Genomic DNA, 20775 nt, shown 5'->3' on the forward strand with positions numbered 1-20775 from the left:
GTTAGTCGATTAAGTTACCGGTGCTCGGCAAAAGTAGCGCAGCAATCGACTAATTACACCCATTCGGGGAGCAATGATTGCCCCAAATTTAGCCTGTCTGGGATATGTCGTTAGTAACCTAACTTAGATGTATTATAACTTTTCCAAATAAGCATATTGCTGATTATTCGGTCATCTATTATGTCGGTTCCAATAAAACACATACCTAACTTTGTTTATTAAAAAAAGAAACAGCAAGTTTTTTAACTTTTATTCTTATTAATAAGTAACATAGTAAGTAAAATTCATGAACTAAAATATTACGAGTAATTATGCATATTTAAGTAAGGAGTACTTAACTACTTTATATTTTATCTACAGGCTTATGTACTAAAATAAATTAGTCAAAATGACTTCTAAATGGCAAGCTTCATCGAAGCAACCGTCCGATTAAGTATGTCAAAGTCTCATTTTTGCTAGTCTTGAATTATCCATAAATACATGATCGTAAGTAACTAATGCTTTGTAAAACAATCCTTGGTCCCTCTAGTATTCTAACTTGTACGTTTAACAATATAATTTTCATAATCATTTTGTATTCATTTATCGTATGGACTAAGTTTTAGCTTCTAAAATGCTCTGCATATAGGTAATCCTTTGTAATAGTGCGCGCCACTGTGGAGTTTCTTAGGAGTAGATCTCCATGAAAGCACGAGCGCTTTCTTGAACGGCTCCGAGGAGCAGCTGCTGCAGACTTGCATCACTGCCTTAACTTCGGCTTCGGCGGGCTCACGCTCGTCTACCTGTAATGTCGAATAAAACGTGGAAATCATAATAGTTACTGCGATATTCAGGATGTGAATTTAAGTTTGATTTTGAAGAATTCGAGCCAAAATAGAATAACTTTCTCTGCACTTACGGTTTCTTTCTGTAAATTTTGAACTGGGAGATTCCCCACAACTCCAGCAAGTCCACTCATTAGGGACTGCTGGAACAATCTATCGTCATTGTCCTCGGCTAAACTTGGACTTAACAAGGCCTCATCTACGATCGATCCGTCTGACAGGGCGACCAAACCCCTTTTTTCTTTCTTTCCTGAAACATAATATTCAATATTAAGTAATAATAAAAAAATGTTTAATTTATTACGATATGTAATTGGGTTCAGTCAAGTTTTATCTTAATTATCACCAGTATGAAACAATTTATATACCTGAACTGGTTTCTTCTAATTCTTTTTCAGGATTATCTCTTTTATCACGTTTCTTGGAATCGCGCTTGAATAAATTATGTGAAGAAGTATCATCAATGTATTGCACATTTGCTGGGTTGAGTAAAGATCCGGACAGAGATACTGTAGAGAAGACCTTAGAGGGCCCTACAGACTGTCGGACTGGGAAACTGTGGCTCGGACTAGAAGATCCAGGCAGTTCAGCGAGAGCAATTTGAGGGATCCTGTTGCTAGTTTGTGTTCCAGGAATCTGGTGTACGCTATTCAGAAGCTGTTCTGAAACAATTCTGTTTCCCAATTGTCCATTTATATACCCTTGTTGGAGCTGAAGCCCATTGGGAAGATGGGCCGGGATAATTTGCTGTTGCTGCTGAACACCAGCAATATTTAGGTTTTGTGGGCGTTGCAACTGGCCACCGATCAAGAAGTTGCCGTTTCCCAGCGGAGTGGCCTCCGGCTGCGGGGGCTCGGTGACAGCTTCCGCGGAGGCTTCCAGCGGGCTCCCGTCGTGTTTGAAGTGGTGAGCGTGGTGATGTTTGTGGTCTTTGTGAGCCTTTCCCGCAGTCAAAGCCACGTGATATAGTTGTAGCATTGTTATTTCACCCATCAATCCCGATTGTTGTTCTGCATAAAAATGTCATCAACAAAAATTCAAAAAAAGGAGAATATTTTATTACAATGTATACTGAAAAATAACCCGAAATATTTTAGAATTCACCTGATTGACATTTCAAATAAAGTTTCGGAAATATTTTTATTTATTTATTGATAATAAATATGCATTATATACTTTAGAATTCACTTGATTGATTGGTACATTAATAAAAAAAACGAGTGCGAGTCAGATTCGCAATTGTACATTTTTGCTGATGCCGGGACAAAGTATTAAGTAAATTAAATTCGTGGATGAGTACTCGTAATAAATACAAATCCACGAATTGCCGTTTCTGCTGAGGCATATAACGCAAATTTTCTCCAATAATGCGAGAAAATAAATATTAGATAGTATGATTGAAAATAAATATTAGATAGTATGTTTTAAAATTTAATGTTTTTGGCCGTATACTTTCCCGCGATATTTTTTTATACACGACACGACTCTTAATGTCATTTTCTTAAAAATAATTATTTAATTTAAAATAAAATTTTATTATATTAATTAAAAATATAAATTTAAATGCAATAAATTATAATTAAAGTTTAAAGTTGACGCTTTTTAGTTAATTCGGCGATTAAGTTTTATTACCTATGTTTTTGGTTACCTGAATTGTGCTTGAACTCGAAATATTAAAAAAAAAGAGTGAAACTGTTTGAGACATCTTTAAATACACATAGTAGAAGGAGTTTATTGATCTTTACAAACATTTTGGCTGTTTGGATTGACATAGCTTTGACAAAACGTGCAAGTTAAAAACATTTCCGAGTATATTAGAGAAAATTAAAAATAATAATATGTTTCCTGTATAATTTGTTTCGGTAGCGACTATTGCCGCACGTAAATATTATGCGCAAATTTCTGCTGTCTATTCTATTACGATTGTCGAGACAGACAAACAGACGGACAGTGAAGCGACAGTAATAGGGTTCCGTTTCTCCCCGTATAGGTACGGAACCCTTAAAAGAGGCATTAAATTTTGATTGTTACTCACTGAAAGTCGGTTCTAATCCGTCTTTTCTGTATAGGAGGCTCTGTTCTTGACCGGAGACTGCAACGCCGCCTCCTTTGATGACATGACCCACCAACTGAAATCATTTCATGCCCAATTTTGATAAAACATAATATACTTACTCGTACCTACCTACTTACATACTTTTACTTCATTAATGTAATAGTACATTACTGCAGAGACCAGCAAGTAAGCCATCCTGGACGAGTAGAAGTTTGATCAATGATACGAGGCCAGGATGGCAATTACTGGTCGAAGCTTGTATAGTGCTTTTCTGAAAATTTGATGATGACGGTGATACTGAAATGACGGTGATTATAATGTGATGGTGATGATGATGATGATGATGATGATGGTGGTGGTTGATAGTGATGATGATGATTGTTAGTGATGATGATGATGATGATGGTCGTTGATGGTGACGATGATGATGATGGTTGGTAGTGATGGTGACGATGATGATGGTGATGATGATAAAGATGACATTGACCCATTTCAAAATACTAGTTAACTACACCCAACACTGCCGCTCGGCCCGCGCGCTGTTTGTAACGGGTTCCAAATTTTGAAAGGAACCCGTTACTGTCCAGTAAGTAATTTTCATACTTTTACATACATTTCATACATACATAAGTAAACTTGATACAGTTTTTAGGCATAGTTAAATGGATTAGGTTAGTTATTGATGGCTGTATATATATATTACCTTCGACATTTTTTGGGTGTGGAATGGTAAACTCAATGGATCAGTGGCAAACTAGAAGAATCCGCTGAATAAGACTTATAGTCCGACCAGGATTTAAAAAAACCGATTGTTGAAAAGTGTCGATTGTGCGTGGTCTATTTCTTGGATATTGTGAGTTATTTGTGTAAAATGCCAAAAACTATTAAAAGTTACTTAAGAAAAGTGATATACAATATGACGAAATATTTTTCGAAGAGAAAGTCTGAAGGATTCATTCTATTTCCTCTAAATAACATCACCGACCTTGTTGTCAACATGTCTTGTAGTACGTCATATAGTGTGTACAATAGAAATTGGCTAAGAATTACCTTATTATTAATGTAAGCAGCAGTGATAGAAAACTTCTAGATTTAAAACACAAATAGTCCGATATATCTAGTAGTAGTTAGTATCAAAACGAAACGCAACTGGTCCACGTCCATGCCATCAACATGCCTAAAAATCATCTGGCTAAATTCGCACCTAGTCGAATACATAAGACAAGGAATCAATGTTGGTAATTAATACTAAGGGCCTGTTTCACCACTTGTACTAACATTTAGTATCAGATAAAAGTAATGCCGTCTTTGCTTATTTGGACAAAACAAACATAGACGGCATCACTGATATCCGTTACTTAAAGTTAGTCGACAAATTGTGAAACGGTAAGGTCCTAAATGATTACTATTAAAATTAAAATTAGTGGTTTTATTTATTTATTTTATTGTATGTATTTAAATCGGACCATAACTACCGCGCCACTTGACAGTAAATTTTAAATATGGCGTCGCCACTCCAAGGGCTATTATAATATTTTATACTAGCCAATTCGCATATGTACGACCGTAGTTAGTGTTGCTATAATTATTGGTAGGTAATATAGCGCCCCCAGAGCAGGTTTATTATATTCCTGGTCGGGCTTTAAGTACTTAAGTATTTATTTTATTAATTTGGGGTTAAGTTAGAATATCGGAACATAAATTGATCAAAATCAGTAAGAAAATGGATTCATCCACTCTAATTGTTCCAAATTTGTTCAATCAAAACAAATTTGTTCTCAGGATCTAATTTAATTTACTGAAAGTCATACCCTGTTGTGGAACCCTCTTCCAACTCGCTCTGCGTCAACCCAAATCTGCCATTCTCCAGTTTTCCCGTTCCATGATTGGCATGAATGATACCAGCTACAAAAATAAACAAATGTAATGACTTTATAAAAATACCGGGTGTGGCCTGTAATATGAGCAAATAATTAAAACATAGATCATACTCCTCAAACTGAACAACATTAGTTCAGCGACTTTTAATTTTTCTTTTTTAATTTTTATTACACTTTAAAGTTTATTCGAAGAAGCAATTTAAAGCAAAAAGTTTGGTGTTTGTAGCATGATAGGCGAAATCAGTTGAGTTCTAGGATGGCGTACATTGATAGCAGTATTTAATTTGCATGAAAAAAGGATTTTTTTTATAAGTCGCTGAACTAATGTTGTTCAGTTTGACGAGGACGATCTATGATTTAATTTTTTGCTCGTCTTACAGGCCACACCCGGTAGAGATACATTGTCATCATCCTGGAACTATAATACATCCAACTGCTGAGCATATTCCTCCTTTGAGAATGAGAGGACCTGGGCCGCAGTTACTTTCCTAAGTACGCGTAGGAACGCGGGCCCAGTGCGGATCAGCAACTTCACACACACGACTAAACTGCTTCCCAAGGGGTGCGGGTTTCTGTAGTTACGATGTTTTCCTTTACCGTAAAGTTCATGGTCAATTTCAAATGTAATTTTGCACATGTATTTTGAAAAACTTAGAGTTCCGAGCCCGGATTCGACCCCACACTCCTCTGCTTGAGAGACCTTAGGTCAAACCACTAGGCCACCACGCACTGTAACAGTTTTTATGAAAATATGCTCAAGTCATTAAATTCGTTATACATAAACTTAATAATAATATTTGCGGTCTTACTCATTAACTTAAAGTTACCTACTGATTACCACGGCCGACTGTTGCCATACGAGTATAGTCGAAAAGTCGAGGTAAATAAAATTGTACTTTTGCGCGATGAGGTACAGGCGATGAGGTAATATTAATATACGAAACGAGAACTCACCATAAAATCGCAAGATTCCCGAATATTGTCAGTTGAGCAATAAAAAGTATTCTGAATAAAAATTATTAGATTGGTGGACAATAAAAGAACATACCTATTGGCACACTTACAAAACAACACAGCCTTGAAAGCTGTGACAAATCTTGACACATTGTGAAATTTCAAGATATTGTTACGAGAAACGATCAAGTTACTAAAAAACGATGTATGTGCTTTCGGTTTAGGTATTAATCTTACCGTCAGTTAAGGTGTTACCAGCACATAGGGCATATTTCGCATTTTGTTCATCAAAACTTAAGACAAAAAGCCTAAGCCACAAAATTGTTAAATATTACAGCTTAAACAAGAAATAATTTGCAGAAATGGGATTTTTGTTGGGTTACATCAGATCAGCGACGGATAACTCTTAACTTTAAAATTAAATAGTCACTAAGCCCTCATGATCTTTCAAGGAAATCCAGTCAACCTTGAATACGAGTAATAGAGATTAATCTCAAACGAGGGTACATATAAAGCTTTCTCTTTGACCCAAATGATTTGACAACTTTGTTCATTTAAATAATATCAAAATGCAAGTTAGTAGCTAAGTTACTACAATTTCATATCAGATAGACACACATTACTCAATAAGCAACGTCAACTTGCGTTAGTTTTTGCAATTGTTGATCAAGTTAATTGCAATCTAATTAAGCCATCGTAAAGATACATCCTGTCTATGCGGTTTTGAGCACTTACGTGTTTAATTTCAAAGGATAATTAAGCCTGAAGAAAGTCTGTCCGTGAATAGCCATGCTGAAATAACTGGCTTCTGCAGTGTTCGATATCCAAGCTGAAATTTCCTTGGGGCTGTCTTCGACTGTAATTACACGCAACAAACAATTAATTCCGTTTATACTTTATCATTCATATTCTTTTTAAAGAAATAGTAGGTACCTGAGCGACCTAGCTTTGCTCGGAGTTTATTCTTTATGTTAGGTCAGTTATGTTTTTTTGGAGAATGTAGATACATATTTACGAGTAAATAAACTTAAAAAGTAAAACTTGAAACTTTGTAAAACTAATTCAAAACACTGAGACGCATCCGACTAAGATTTTAACTCAAGACCTAAAGTTTGCAAGTCCAACACTACACAGCTGAACCCGCATGCTAATGAATGACAGAGCTATAAATTGCCGATCTTATTGCACATTAATTTTACACAAAATAAAACATTACTCGTATATCTTGTAAATATACATCCTACAGAGATATTTAAGACCAAGCGACATCGATTGTTCGGTCCCGGAAGCCCCCTTAGCAAGTTTGTTGCTGTTTGAGTGTGTTAAGCTGTTTCCACGATTCTCGATATAAACAAACTCGAATAAATATACAAAAATTGATGAAAAGCATAAATTATTACACTATAAAAGCCAAATTATTCGAAACTCACTACCGAATTGATAGTGTCTGTTTTTCTTGTAGTCTTGTATTAAACCAAATAAAAAGCCAAATAAAAAATAGCCCGAGTTCATGCCCTGGCATTTTGCCGTATAAGGAAGTGTACTCTTAATAGCCATGATGTGATACTTATTAATTACTTTACCAGGTCGGTCGTAGAGTTTTCTCTAAAGTGCGATAACCTTATCTAATTTTGATTTTGATGCATTGTCTCATTAACCTACTAGCATTCATAATATTAAAAAATGATATTGATGATTTGGCTGTTGCAAATTCATATTACACAATAAGGCGCAGTATGGTTTCATTTCGTAACGCGTGCCGTGCGTGACTGTAAACGGAATAATCGCACCAAGAGGCGCGACGCTCGCTGCAGCCATCGCTGCACGAAGCACTGCAAACAGCCACCAACTGCTTGCGCAAGTTTAGTGTGCCTGCTAAACATTGCTCTACAGGTGTAGCCACACGCAGAGTGCTGCGTGGCAAACTTGTAGAGGCAAGTTTGCCACACAGCCCACATGCACGCAGTGACATCGGAAGCCACTTTCAAACTTCCCCAATATAAGACATTGAAAAATAATATAATTGGAACAATAAAGACTGTCCACGATAAAATCCGGTCATGCCTCATCTGGTGTATCTATGTAATGAATGCTAATTTTCAAGCAGCACTTTTTTAAGTAATTAGTGGTTATGAAACTACATAATAAAAATATAATCATAATTAAAAGTTAGGGCGTCTGTGAGTTTTAGCTTTATATATTACACTGTGCCTAAATTATTCTATACAGCGTCTTCTGAGGGTCTTTTCTAGGTTTTTATGTAAAGTTTATATATTTTTATAAAATTGGACAATCCACTTTATAGCTTATAACTTTGTCTTTTCACGACAGCTAATATTTTTCGAATTGACTTCAGATTGAGGTAGTTTAGAAGTGTTTTAACATTGGTGAATTTGCCTTTTTGACAGAAAAATGCCTCCCATATAAAAACTACTTTAGGTGCTTGGATTAGAATTTTTGTTCCCGACTCCCCCAATTAGAAAACCGTAACATCATGATTTTTATTGGAAAGATAATATCCTAATGAGCGTAAAAGAGCTTGTAAAAATATAAATACAATTGTGGCATTGAAGTTGAAAACGAGTGAATATTATCAAAAAACGCTGTACAGAGCAATTTAGGCACAGTGAAATACATAAAGCTAAAACTCACAGATGCTCTAATATTTTATTGTGATTGTATTTTTATTATGTAGTTTCATAATCACTGACTATTACAAAAAAGTGCTGCTTGAAAATTTGCATTCATTACAAAGATACACCAGATCAGGCATGCCCGGATTTTATCGTGGACAGTTAGAAGAATGTCCAATTATGAATACGAGTAATGTCTATTCACTAGTATCACTCAAACAAAACACTTAACAAAAAAACTGTACGTATGACAAAACAAACCTGAATAAGAAAATAGGGGATGATCTTCAGAATGGTTGTGGAATTTAGACCACAAACACAGCGTAAATTCTTTCAAATCTGGTAAATCCTTTTCGTATTCCACATACTGGTAGAAGAGTTCTTGGTTCATGGACACTTTGTGGACGCTGCATGTGTCAGAGTCGGCCGGCGACGTGCCGAACAGCTTGCTGCTTGTGAACGAATTATGACTGACCGGTCTTCTATTTACTATTTTCAAATGCGGACTGTGAAATATTTTTTTATATATCAATTGTAATGAATTTTGGGAAACTTAGCATTAAATTAAGCGGAAATTACACTTTGTTGTTCGCCTAATGCGGTCGCCGAACTTGTCTCAAACTACTTCGGCGAACGACCGTCGCCTTTACATTAGTCTGTTCGTCTACTGCGTCGGCCATATTAAAGCGGTAGCAGCTGTCGATCGCCGAATGCGGCCGACTACAGTGTTCTTCACACTTTTGCGGTCGCCGCATGCAGCATGCGGCGAACAACAAAGTGTAATTTCCGCTTTAATATACAAACTTTCAATCAAATTTTGTATCTCCCAAAGAATAATAATAAATGATTAAGTTTAACCTGGATTCTAAAGACCTCTCCGGCGATTTAACATAAGTAGAATAGGTGAGGGATGATTCCGGTACAATTGGCTGCCAGCCGTCTTCCCTGGCCCAGGCTGTCCCTGCCAGGACACAAAGGACAAAAAAGCGCATCGTCTGAAACAAAAGTTTTAATCAGACATCAACACCAGGCACAAAGTAAAACATGAAGTGCGGGAAAGAGCGTTGTGCAGGTTTGCTACGAGTGCCCCCCACACCAACAGGCAGAACACGTAGGTGTCACCAGTTACAAACGGGCTCGGACGCCTCATCAGAGTTCAATTTCTTTTCGGTTTAGGGGGTGCTTCCATGCATATAAGAGCTGACCATGATTACCGTATCTTTGATTTATGATTAATATTTTTTTGTTATTTCTTCATCACCAAACGAAAGGGATTACCGTCTACAAAATTATTGCTTATTTTACTGTTCGTAAATGCCTTTAGAAATATATCACTCTCTTTTAGTTTTTTAGAAACTGTTTACTACGTAAACCAAATTATCTAATAATTAGGCCATTTGAAGAAAATATGTACCTTTAGTTATTTTTTTTTAACCATTGTTTTTAGGATTATCTCAATCAAAATCGTTTCTTCATTCAAACCTCGTACAAGAAAAAATATGTCCCAAATTTTCCGTGTCGTTCGTTACATTTTTGTAAGAATGTTTTTTTATTACAATAAACGTAACGCCTGAGAAATATTTTCTATACAAAATTTTGAGACGTCCCAAATATCCATCACAGTCTCGTTACACTTTAGTATTCATGTTTTTGAACAAGCCCTCTTGTTCTGAGAGGAGGCCTGTGCCCAGCAGTGGGACGTATATAGGCTGGGATGAATGAATTAATTCATGTTTTTATTTATTTCTATGAACGTAAGGCACCTGAGAAATATTTTTCCATAAGTATAAAAGTTTGGGACACTTGAAGGGTGCATATTTTTTATTAACACCGCAATCGGGAGTTATCACGCTAAACACACGATTTCAACCTATCTAATAGTTGTTCCTCCTTCGTTTGCCTCCCTTAGAAACTTTACATTTTCCCGTGTTAAAAAGAACAAATGTTAATAGTGTATTTAATTATATTATTTTATACACATTATTCAAGAATACTTAGATTATCATAGGATACCTAATACTTTATTTATTTATTTAATGTTATACCTATTGAGTAGTGGAGTACACACTCAGATCGTTACACACCAGATTCTTAAGAATTAAAAAGGGCACAAGAGCTTTTATAGGTGTGAAAAAATATGTGGAGGGACAAGCAAGACAACATTAATAATAAATTAGGAAGGAGGAACAACTATTAGATAGGTTGAAATCGTGTGTTTAGCGTGATAACTCCCGATTGCGGTGGTAATAAAAAATATGCACCCTTCAAGTGTCCCAAACTTTTATACTTATGGAAAAATATTTCTCAGGTGCCTTACGTTCATAGAAATAAATAAAAACATGAATTCATTCATTCATCCCAGCCTATATACGTCCCACTGCTGGGCACAGTCCTCCTCTCAGAACAAGAGGGCTTGTTCAAAAACATGAATACTAAAGTGTAACGAGACTGTGATGGATATTTGGGACGTCTCAAAATTTTGTATAGAAAATATTTCTCAGGCGTTACGTTCATTGTAATAAAAAAAAAATCTTACAAAAATGTAACGAACGACACGGAAAATTTGGGACATATTTTTTTTTGAACGAGGTTTGAATGAAGAAACGATTTTGATTAAGATAATCCTTGGAAATACTAGGACACGCAATATCAAGGGGTCTTATTACTGCGTAAAAACAACTTCGGTGAAGATTTACAGTGATCCTCCCGAAGCCGACTCGCAACTAAGTTCGCAGGGGGAGGGGGATTACAAATGTTATTATTTTTTTGCCTTACGATAAAGGCTAAATTACGATGTACCTACCGGAAATATAAGAAAGTTATAACGATTGGATAGTGAAGTTTTTGCTTAGTACATCCTGCTAAAGTATTTATGTGTGTGCGTGATGTGTGCGTGTTTGTTACCCTTTCACTCTAAGCGACTGTACAAATTTGGATGAAATTTAGTTTTTTAGATCTTTAAAAAACGCTAATAGGAGCAGGTGTAATGTATAAATATAAATTAAAACCATTGGAAATTAGTGAATTCCTGTCATTTCAATTCAATTGTCATAATGTACCTAGTGATTCATGCGACAGAAGTCTTGGGTACCTAAATGCGTTTCAGATAAGAATATTATTCCATCCGGTAAAAAATGAGTAAAAGATCATTCTCTTAGAAAAAGATAAATCGTTGCAAGTTTTTTTCCACGGACGGTGACGAGGTATGCCCATCGGGAAATTTTTATTCTATTTTCAAAACATTGCCTTGAATAAAATTTTTTTTATATTTCACTAACCCTAGGTATAACACAAAACGATTTTCAAGAAAATAGAGTATTTTCTTATCTGGTACTAAGTAACTCATTTATTACTGTTTTCTACTTACTTTGCTAAACCAACCAAATTTAAAATTTATGTGCACGCATATGCGGTAGGTACAGGTGAAATCGTAGTTAAATTTCTACGTGTGGAAAAAGTGAAATGAACAGGATCCAAGCATTATCTATTGAGCGTGCCTCAGACGATGTTTTGCGGTGAATATAAATGCACATACTTTCAAAATAAAAGGAATCTCGAAACATCCACTTTAAATGAGTTGTTCGGTTATATAGTGTACACATAGATGCATCTAAAAAAAGCAATTTTAGACGTAGAAGAATGAATCAAAATTAGTTTTATTCACGGTTTTTTAAAGTTTTTTATCCAAGCTCTTTATTGTTATTTATAAGTACTTATTATCATCCTACTTACGTATCAAACTTCAAGTGAGTAAATTTTGACCCGCAAGATTCAAAAACCTTAAGTTCTGTACTTATCTACTTACGAGCATGTAAATACGAACATTGACAGTTAAATAAAAACTTATAAAAATAAAATCCGTAGGGAAAAATGTTATGTGCAATGCAACCTACGGTTCCATAACGAAATAGTGTTATAATATAATATTAGATTCAGTTTGATATACTTTCTTGTCTTGCGTAACCCAAATTACCGTACATTGAGTTTCAGCCTGATCTAACGATAGCGCCAGTAGGTGCGATTATTGAATTAAAACGGCATGCTCCACCTGCTTCTTTTGCCGGTATACAAGCGGCACTTTCAATTACTCCACATTGCATGTAACATAAGAATGATGTAAATCTTTTTTAATTTATTATTTCACACACAGTTTTTCCAGTGTCTCGTAAAATCATTATAGTTGCGAAATATAAAGCTAATATGGCAGATAAATAAATTAATAAGTGTGTTAATAAGATTTTAAGCATCGTTTAACCGTTAATCTGTTAATCTTTGCGAGGTAATCGGTAATAGTTTTTGAGCTAAAGCAAAATGCGTCTTATGTTTAAGCTTTATCGTGCGTTATATAAAACTACTGCCACTTGTTTGATGTCGGATCGCATATTATATTTACTTTGTACAGCAAGCGTCATACCCTCTTACTAATAAAAAACCTAAACCTCAACTAGAAAGTAACAAACCTGTTATATTTAGTTAAATGTATGTTTACAATAGTAAAGACTAATGTCAAAGTGACAGGTAATGACAAACGATTTAATTTTATGTAATGTAGAGTTTTAAAGGAGAACAATCTTATATCATGGAAAAGATGCAAAAATGTCCAGCTTCAAACGGTAAATAATAGTTCAAAATTCCTTTAGATTGGCACTAGAAAAGTAGCAAGTGTCTGAAATAATTTAATAGTTAAATTATATTCTAAAATAACTTCTATAAGAACTCGCGAGCAACCATTGAATTATTTTGATGTGTTGAAATCATAATAAAAGAGTGATTTTACTGTAATTATCGTTATAACACTTCCTTTGTCTACTATTAACCCGCTTGCTAGGTAGGTACTGTAGGACCGTATATTTAACTTTTGCACACACGGAGGCTGTCCTCTTTTGAATTTACACTACACAATAAAGTTAGGTATTTAACAAGCATAATAAAATAGAGGTTAATATCTACATTTATATCTAGTAGCTTGTGGATCGCAGTTTGTATTTAGTGCATTGTCATTTCAACATCAGGAGTGCCAGTTTTGCCTAGTACTAGTAGTAGTACTTAGCTGAATTTTACACCTACTTGATAACATATATGACATTGACACGCAACATGGTGGTTTTTTACAAAATTCTATAGAAACACAATTTGATAAAGCATAGAGTTCACTAAAACGCGAAATATTTAATAACATCTCAAGGTGCAGTCAAGTTAGTTAAAGCAGGCAGAGGAACAGTAGGATCGAAACACGACAATCGTCAAGTCTTTCTTTGTCTGTGTAGGTGAAGAACTGTAAGAGTCTAAGGACGTATTATTTTTTTGGATCTAGCAATCCAAGTAAATAATTTATGATGAAAAAAATGTATGTAACATTTCTTGCTTGCTGTCAGTACTTTTTATTATGTTATTGTCTCTATAAACTACATTACCGTACTAAATTTCAAAACGATGCCATGAACCGTTGAAGAGTTCCGTCCTGCGGACACGATCCTGTATGGACCACCAGGATTTCACAAGGTACCAGATTATTGTATTTTCACTGTATTTACATAAGTATGTCTAATTTCAGCTCAATTGGTACCGGAAGTGGTTGAAAATTGGTTTGCAAAATAAACCACAAGTTAAATAGGTAAATAGATACATACCTACACTTACTTAATATTATATGTATTTTGTACGTTAAATAAAAGCTTGTTTAAATAGATAAAATATGAAGCTTCCGATTTCCTTGTTAATAAGAATTCCATCCTAACATAACATGAATTGTTTCGTTAACGTTCTTGTAAGTAACGAGAGCGTAACTTGATTTGAAAAAGGTGTCTTTATTATGTGAATCATACGTAGCTACTCGTACTAGTGCTAAGTGTACGAAAGCTAATAGTAGTGAAATGATTCCGGCTGCCGTGCCGGTTACGTAACACTGTCGCTTCCGGCCCGCGGCGAGCTCACGGTTTCCTACTGCGGGCACGGTGCCGTGCCGGACCGGTTCGCGGAACGTCTTCCGATTCTAAATGCCGCCGTAGCATTGTATAAACCAAGCTATTAGGATTTTTGAAAGCACCTCCTGTGCCACATGTAGAACTACCTGTGTCGCAAATTATATTATGTAACTGATCTTAATTAAGCTGTTCCGCAATAATGTTTATCTAATAATGATTATGCTAGTACGTAATTTATATTTATACCTAATTTTTTTTCATCGACTTGGAGTAGGTACCACCGCTCGCAAAATGTTGAGTTATGTGATGAGAAATTACTTCATGCATTTTAAGAAACGCTGTACCTACATGCAAGAATAAGTAAGAATAAGAATGGTTTGTATAGTATGGTTCGTTCGGCCAATTAAATAGATCAGCAAAACAATGTCTCCTGCTGTCCCAAATAAGTTGTTTGAAATTTCCGATAAAGTTAGAAAAAAATAATAATAAAAATAATTTATTTTTACAGAATAGTACATTTTAATTTTAATCTAGATGTCAATACTTGTTATCAACACCTTTTACTAAGATTTTTGTTACTTTTTATTATAGATTATAATTGTTTAATGTACACGCTCCATCTATAATTAATTTTAAACTAGCTGCTCGCCGTGGCTTTGCACTCGCACGGGTATACAGATCTGTTCACTCACGAAGGAGGGCCCCTCCACATTTTATAATTGTAGTTGTAAACGTATCCGTACGACAAGTCTATGTGTGTGTAGCTGGAACGTGGCAGTTATTTGGTGTCCGTAACTTCAGTCACACACTCTAAGATAACGGGTAAGTACGAGGTTTACTCGTACAGTCTAGTTCATAAACTTGTGAGCAAACATTTGATCAAAAATATCTGAGCACGCTTCTACGCCGTTAACAATGAGTCGTGTTCAGATATTTTTGATCAAATGTTTGCTCACAAGTTTATGAACTCGACTGTACTATTGCACATTGATAAGTTGTGGATGGGCGCTCCTTCGTGAGTGAACAGATCTATTCTGTACATTAATAATGACGTAAATGAGACTAAATCTACCTTTCAAGCACTTCCATCTTGCTCACTCACTCACTTTTTGAATGGAGATGTTTAAATTCAATTTTTTACTCTGGCATACAATTTTACAACTATTTTCCATCACATAAACCTTCTACAATGGAAACTAAAAAACAGCTGCAGCCATTTTGAAGTATCTAATGCGCGAACACACATGTCTTCAATGAATTTTTATTTATATATAGGATACAAGGTAAAGTTTGTTATTGACGTCTGAACCGATTAAAATAAAATTTAATATATAAATAAATTCTTCACAGATGAAGTCGCCGGCAACAGCTAGTAAATTATAAAGTTTGGAGACGCAGACTGCATTGATTTTGCCGCCGTTAGATACAATTTTGAGCTCTTCATGTTGAGGCTACCAGTGGATAATTGGTTCAGAGCCAGTGAATTTTCTCTTCTCTTATAAGGTGGGATACGGCTCTTATGTTATAGTAAAGGCTAGAAATGTAACACACCAAATGTGTTACGTGTTTCCATTGTTAGTGTCTATTGTACGTGTATAAATTGTGTGATAATGGAAGGAAAAAGGTGTTTTCCAAAGACAAACTCGACTAAATCTAAACCCGTTCACGAAAATCTCTATACCTATAGCAAATTTAATCGTAACCAGGACAGGACTATTGTTCGTAGGATAGGAGCCATTCTCGAGAACTTAAAACATACCTACCTATACAGTATTCACAAAAAAATAAAGAATTTGATTAAAAATAAAAGAACTATAACTCACTTATTTTTGAGATACTAATACTACTACTACTACTTTTTGAAGTTGAAGAAACTGAATATTTTTATTTTAAATCTTTTTTGTCAGCAAGTCTATTCATGATACCCGTAAAGAGCTTTCGCATGATATTGGGTCATAAAATTCAAATAAATTTCAAAGTAGGTACACTTAGTTCAGTTTCTTAGATTGTACTTATAGTAGGTACCTACTGAAAATCGCCAAGCTTGTATCAACTGATTTAAAAAAATCGCAAAGCACCCCTGTTAAATCAGACTACATATAAATAACTTAAAGCGAGGTTTTATATTAGTTGCGTAAAACTGTGACACGAATCTGTATAAAACACTTACGCCGTGATCCAAATTATAAATATCCAAAGGCGCGCGTGTTCACAACCACGAGTTATTCACATACTGGTCAAAAGACTGCTGCTGGAGACTACATCGCGCCCCTCCCTGCAAGCTTTCTTCCAAACCCAATTGACTCCATTCACGGCGACACTCGCGGTCACGTGCGTAAAACTCGACGCCGCCGCGACTCGCCGCCGCAGCCCCCACCCTCGTAAGATGCATCGGGCTATCAACGTATACCAATTTTATTACAAACATTGCGGTTCCACTTAATTAGTAACTCTGTACGTCGTAATCTCAGTAACAAACTACCTCGGCAGCTTCTCGGTTGTCAGACAAAACAGTGTTATCTGGTAAAGGCCCCTTCCGTGGTCTACGAGTAGAGTTCAAAAATTAAGTCGTTGAACTGGATTTGGGTTGATTGGGTTATATTTTGAAACTACGTAACCCTGGATTAGGATTCCCTAACTTTGAACTATAAAAGTCACGTCAATGAACATCTAAGTTAATCGATTCATAAATATACTTATTTTAGAAGGTATACTTTTTATCACAATTCAAAAATAACGATCATTATTTTATCATTATTATCATGATACCCAGATCGATTGCTGCCAGTGTTTAGGCAAGTTATCATGAAAAGCATTTAAAGGCATAGTACAATCGATTCAGTCTGAATTCTGAATAAAATACTTTCAGATTTTCAGTTAAGTATTTCATGATTTACAAGTTAACGAGTAGTAGTCGATAAAAAATATATAACATTAAATATTTGCCCACATATTGTGCGAAACCCTACTGTGTGTGGCCAGATACACACTTGGCCGTTTGTTTAAATTGGATTCATCCTATTTTTGGGACGAATATACCAAAGATAGCGAGAGCTAAACGCTTTGTAAAACATGTAAACTTAGAAAGTACCCGGAGAAAATGAACGTGTGAGAAATAAGAAACAAGCTATATTCTAATCATGGGACTTGTGAAATGTTGCGCTGTCAATTCCATCGCATACTGGTGCAATAAAACACTCCCAAGTTTCCATTTTATAGGTAGATCGTGAGACACATATCTCAGCTAAACCACAGAATAAGTAATAAGTAGTGCTAAACATTGAACGTGAAAAAGGGAGCTAAGCTCGATGGTGGAAGATAACATTTAATTTTTTGAGCCATTTATTTTATTGGTTCTCTGGACTTGGTGTGAAAAGACTATACGCTGATATTTTTTTAATCATATTAGTGTTTTGTCTCATTTACTCATTCAATTTAAGAGACAAAACACATATATTATTAGACTTGTAACTTTGAGAAAAAGGCCCAGGGCTTGCATTTAATATATTATTAATTTATTATTATTCACTTATTCTAAAACGGCGTATTAACTCCAGTTCTACGTTAGAATAGGTTTAAGTACTTTTGTATTATCTTGACCGAAAAATTTTTTTTTTCGTGAGCTGACATCTAACGTTGTCATATTTTAGGGTTCCGGAGCCAAAATGGCAAAAACGGAACCCTTTTAGTTTCGCCAGGTCTGTCTGTCTGTCTGTCTGTCCGTCCGCGGCTTTGCTCAGGGACTATCATCAATGCTAGAAAGCTGTAATTTTGCAAGGATATATATGTAAACTATGCCGACAAAATGGTACAATCAAAATACAAAAAACATTTTTTTTTACTGTACCTCTCCCATAGACGTAAAGTGGGGGGTTTTTTTTCTCATCCAACCCTGTAGTGTGGGGTATCGTTGAATACGTCTTTTAAACCCATTAGGGGTTTGCTCAGACGATTTTTCGATTCAGTGATGTGTTTGCGAAATATTCAACTTTAAAGTGCAAATTTTCATAAAAGTCGAGCGTCCCCCCCCCCTCTAAAATCTAAACCGGTGGATGGAAAAATTTGAAAAAAATCAGAATGGTAGTAAGTATATCAAACTTACAAGGAAAACTATAACGGCTAAGTTTGCTTGAGAATTATACCTAAACTTCGAAGATTCCGTATAAATACGAAATCCTTAGAAAAATATTACTTAATTTTTTCGTAATGGCTACGGAACCCTATTTTGGGCGTGTCCGACACGCTCTTGGCCGGTTTTTAAACTAGTCTGTGGTGTACATACGTAGTGTATTGTTTGTCCAAATTTGGTTCAAATAATATATTTGATCAAAAGTAAAAGATTTTTACGACGGTTTGGCCTGTGATAAGGGATACCGATACTGAATTGTAGATATATAATATAAATAAGACACTTGGCCATACGGTTTTGGGCAACGATAGTAAACATTTGACTGTTTGGCACGGCAAAAGGACCAAAGATATTATTGCGAAGATTTCCGGCGGTTTTCGCGCTGCCAAGAGTAGGTCATTTTCCATACGGGTTTGTCCATAGCAGCTGGTAGTAAATTTAATAATCTTTTAATTTTACTTCTGTACGTTACACCCTGTCATAGTAAACAATGACAATGTCAAATACAAAATTATGATAGCTTATTTTTTCTTTGGCAAAAGGCAAAGGCATTTTCATTTATTGTGTCGTAGAACTGGTAGAATTAAGACATATTTTTTTTTATTTATTTTTTATATTAAGCGACATATTTTTTTTCATAAATATACCATAGTGTTCAGGAAGCAACATGCTTTCGAATCGTATATATATAAAATGAAATGTTGTCATTGTCGTTGAAATGGATTTGAGTAAACTTTTTGCTAACTATATCGTACAAGCTGTTTTAATAATTATTCAAAATATTTTAGCAGGCACTTGTGTGCGACTGAGACTGGCCCGATCTGTTCGATGACTGGACTGGTCATCAGAACAGCTCGATGGTAGTGTCATCAAAACTCAAAGCATATTTGCTAAGTTTCGTGTCAATGCCACAGCATGCCTCATACAAATAAATGATATAAAGAGTAAGTACTGAAACTCATAAAAGCATGTAAATAACACATTTTTTTTGTAATATTCTTAAGAATGAGTAAGCCAAGTCGGAATGTGAACGGGAAAGGTGGAACAAAAATAATTTATTTACTTTATTTATTTAGGAAAGAAGTGAATGACACCATTCACTAGCCGGAAGATTGTCGGTCTATTAAAAATGATGTAGAATTGTAGACAACTATTCTATTAAGTATTTGCATTACTTGTGATACTTCTATGGTAATTATATTGTTATAGGCTGCTAACAGCGCCTGGTTATTTCACGGATCGCGAGCGCGTATTAGGTAACGTAACCAAACATCACATTTGTTACTTCATGCTTAACAAACAGAACATATTATATAGTAGAACGTAAATCTTCGTTAAGTGGTTTACCAGTTTGCTTCTAAGTGTGCTGGATAAGTCAATATAGTGAGAAAGTCGGTTAAGTTAGTACTCTATATCTTAAGTGGCTATAAAGAAAATTAATTAAATTGAGTACCTACTAACAATAAAATCAGGATGTATGTAAATATCAGGTAAAAAAAACTGTACTTCATTATAATCTCAGGTAGGAACTTTCCGCTTTTTAAACAGTTTTAACTTATTCCGTGTCGTCATAAGCAGGTGACTTACATAGTGAAGTATACTATACCTAACTTTTCTTAACTGAATTATAAAATGTTTCCTTCAAATTTGTAAAGCACGTATAATATTCAATGATTTCAATGGATTCCATTAAATGAATATTTTGATTAATTAATTTGTCATAATGAATACTCGGAAGTCTATAAGTAGCTACTTTACACCAGACGGAAGGTAAGTTGTTTTGTTCACGCCTTACCTTATACTAGATTTATAGTTCAGTAGGTCACAAATATATATACGTAACATAATGAAATCGTTAGACAGTCTGGCTTCCAAAATGTGACCCGGCGTGTAAAATTACAACATTATTTTTTTTGCATTTATTTAAAATAACGCTGTCAGCTAAAGGATCCGGGGTTTATTTCGAACTAGCTTTTGCCCGCGGCTTCGCTCGCACAGAATTAGTATGTACCGTAAAATGAGGCTACTTTGCACCGATATTGCTCCAAATTTCATAATCTTTGTTTCATTTTCAAAATGATTATGCTATTGTATGTTCATATAATATGTATTTATGTAAAGCAGTACTCACCCCTACTATCATTGCTATAAGAATCCTGAAATTACGCCATAATGTTGTTTTGATATAAATAAAAAACTTTAATTTAGGAGGAATGCTCCCCGGCGTTTGGATAACTGAGAAAAAATTTCAATTTCATCATAACTCATACTATATGTATTTCGATCCAATTGATGAAAGTGTAAACAAAGACGTATTTATCCGACCACAGACGTTCAATGATGTGAAAACCTAGAACCTATTGCAAAATAATTAA

The 20775-nt window shown here is 35.1% G+C and overlaps 2 protein-coding genes across 20 annotated transcripts in view; one reads left to right on the forward strand and one right to left on the reverse strand.

The window, feature by feature from the left end:
• Positions 1-20775, forward strand: part of LOC141432893 (coiled-coil domain-containing protein AGAP005037) — a 185049-nt gene that overhangs the window by 37206 nt on the left and 127068 nt on the right. The gene's annotated exons all lie outside the window — the stretch shown is intronic.
• Positions 249-16550, reverse strand: b6 (pentraxin-related protein b6). The gene is made up of 9 exons (XM_074094847.1): positions 16442-16550; positions 9206-9342; positions 8609-8853; positions 6450-6570; positions 4692-4785; positions 2860-2953; positions 1193-1834; positions 899-1074; positions 249-782 (listed from the first exon to the last, which is right to left on the reverse strand). Exons 2-9 carry the CDS (start codon positions 9337-9339, stop codon positions 609-611), a joined length of 1680 nt encoding a protein of 559 aa, XP_073950948.1. The 5' UTR covers positions 9340-9342; positions 16442-16550; the 3' UTR covers positions 249-608.

This window comes from Choristoneura fumiferana, chromosome Z (assembly GCF_025370935.1).
Source record: "Choristoneura fumiferana chromosome Z, NRCan_CFum_1, whole genome shotgun sequence".
In the NCBI taxonomy this organism is placed as follows: domain Eukaryota; kingdom Metazoa; phylum Arthropoda; class Insecta; order Lepidoptera; family Tortricidae; genus Choristoneura; species Choristoneura fumiferana.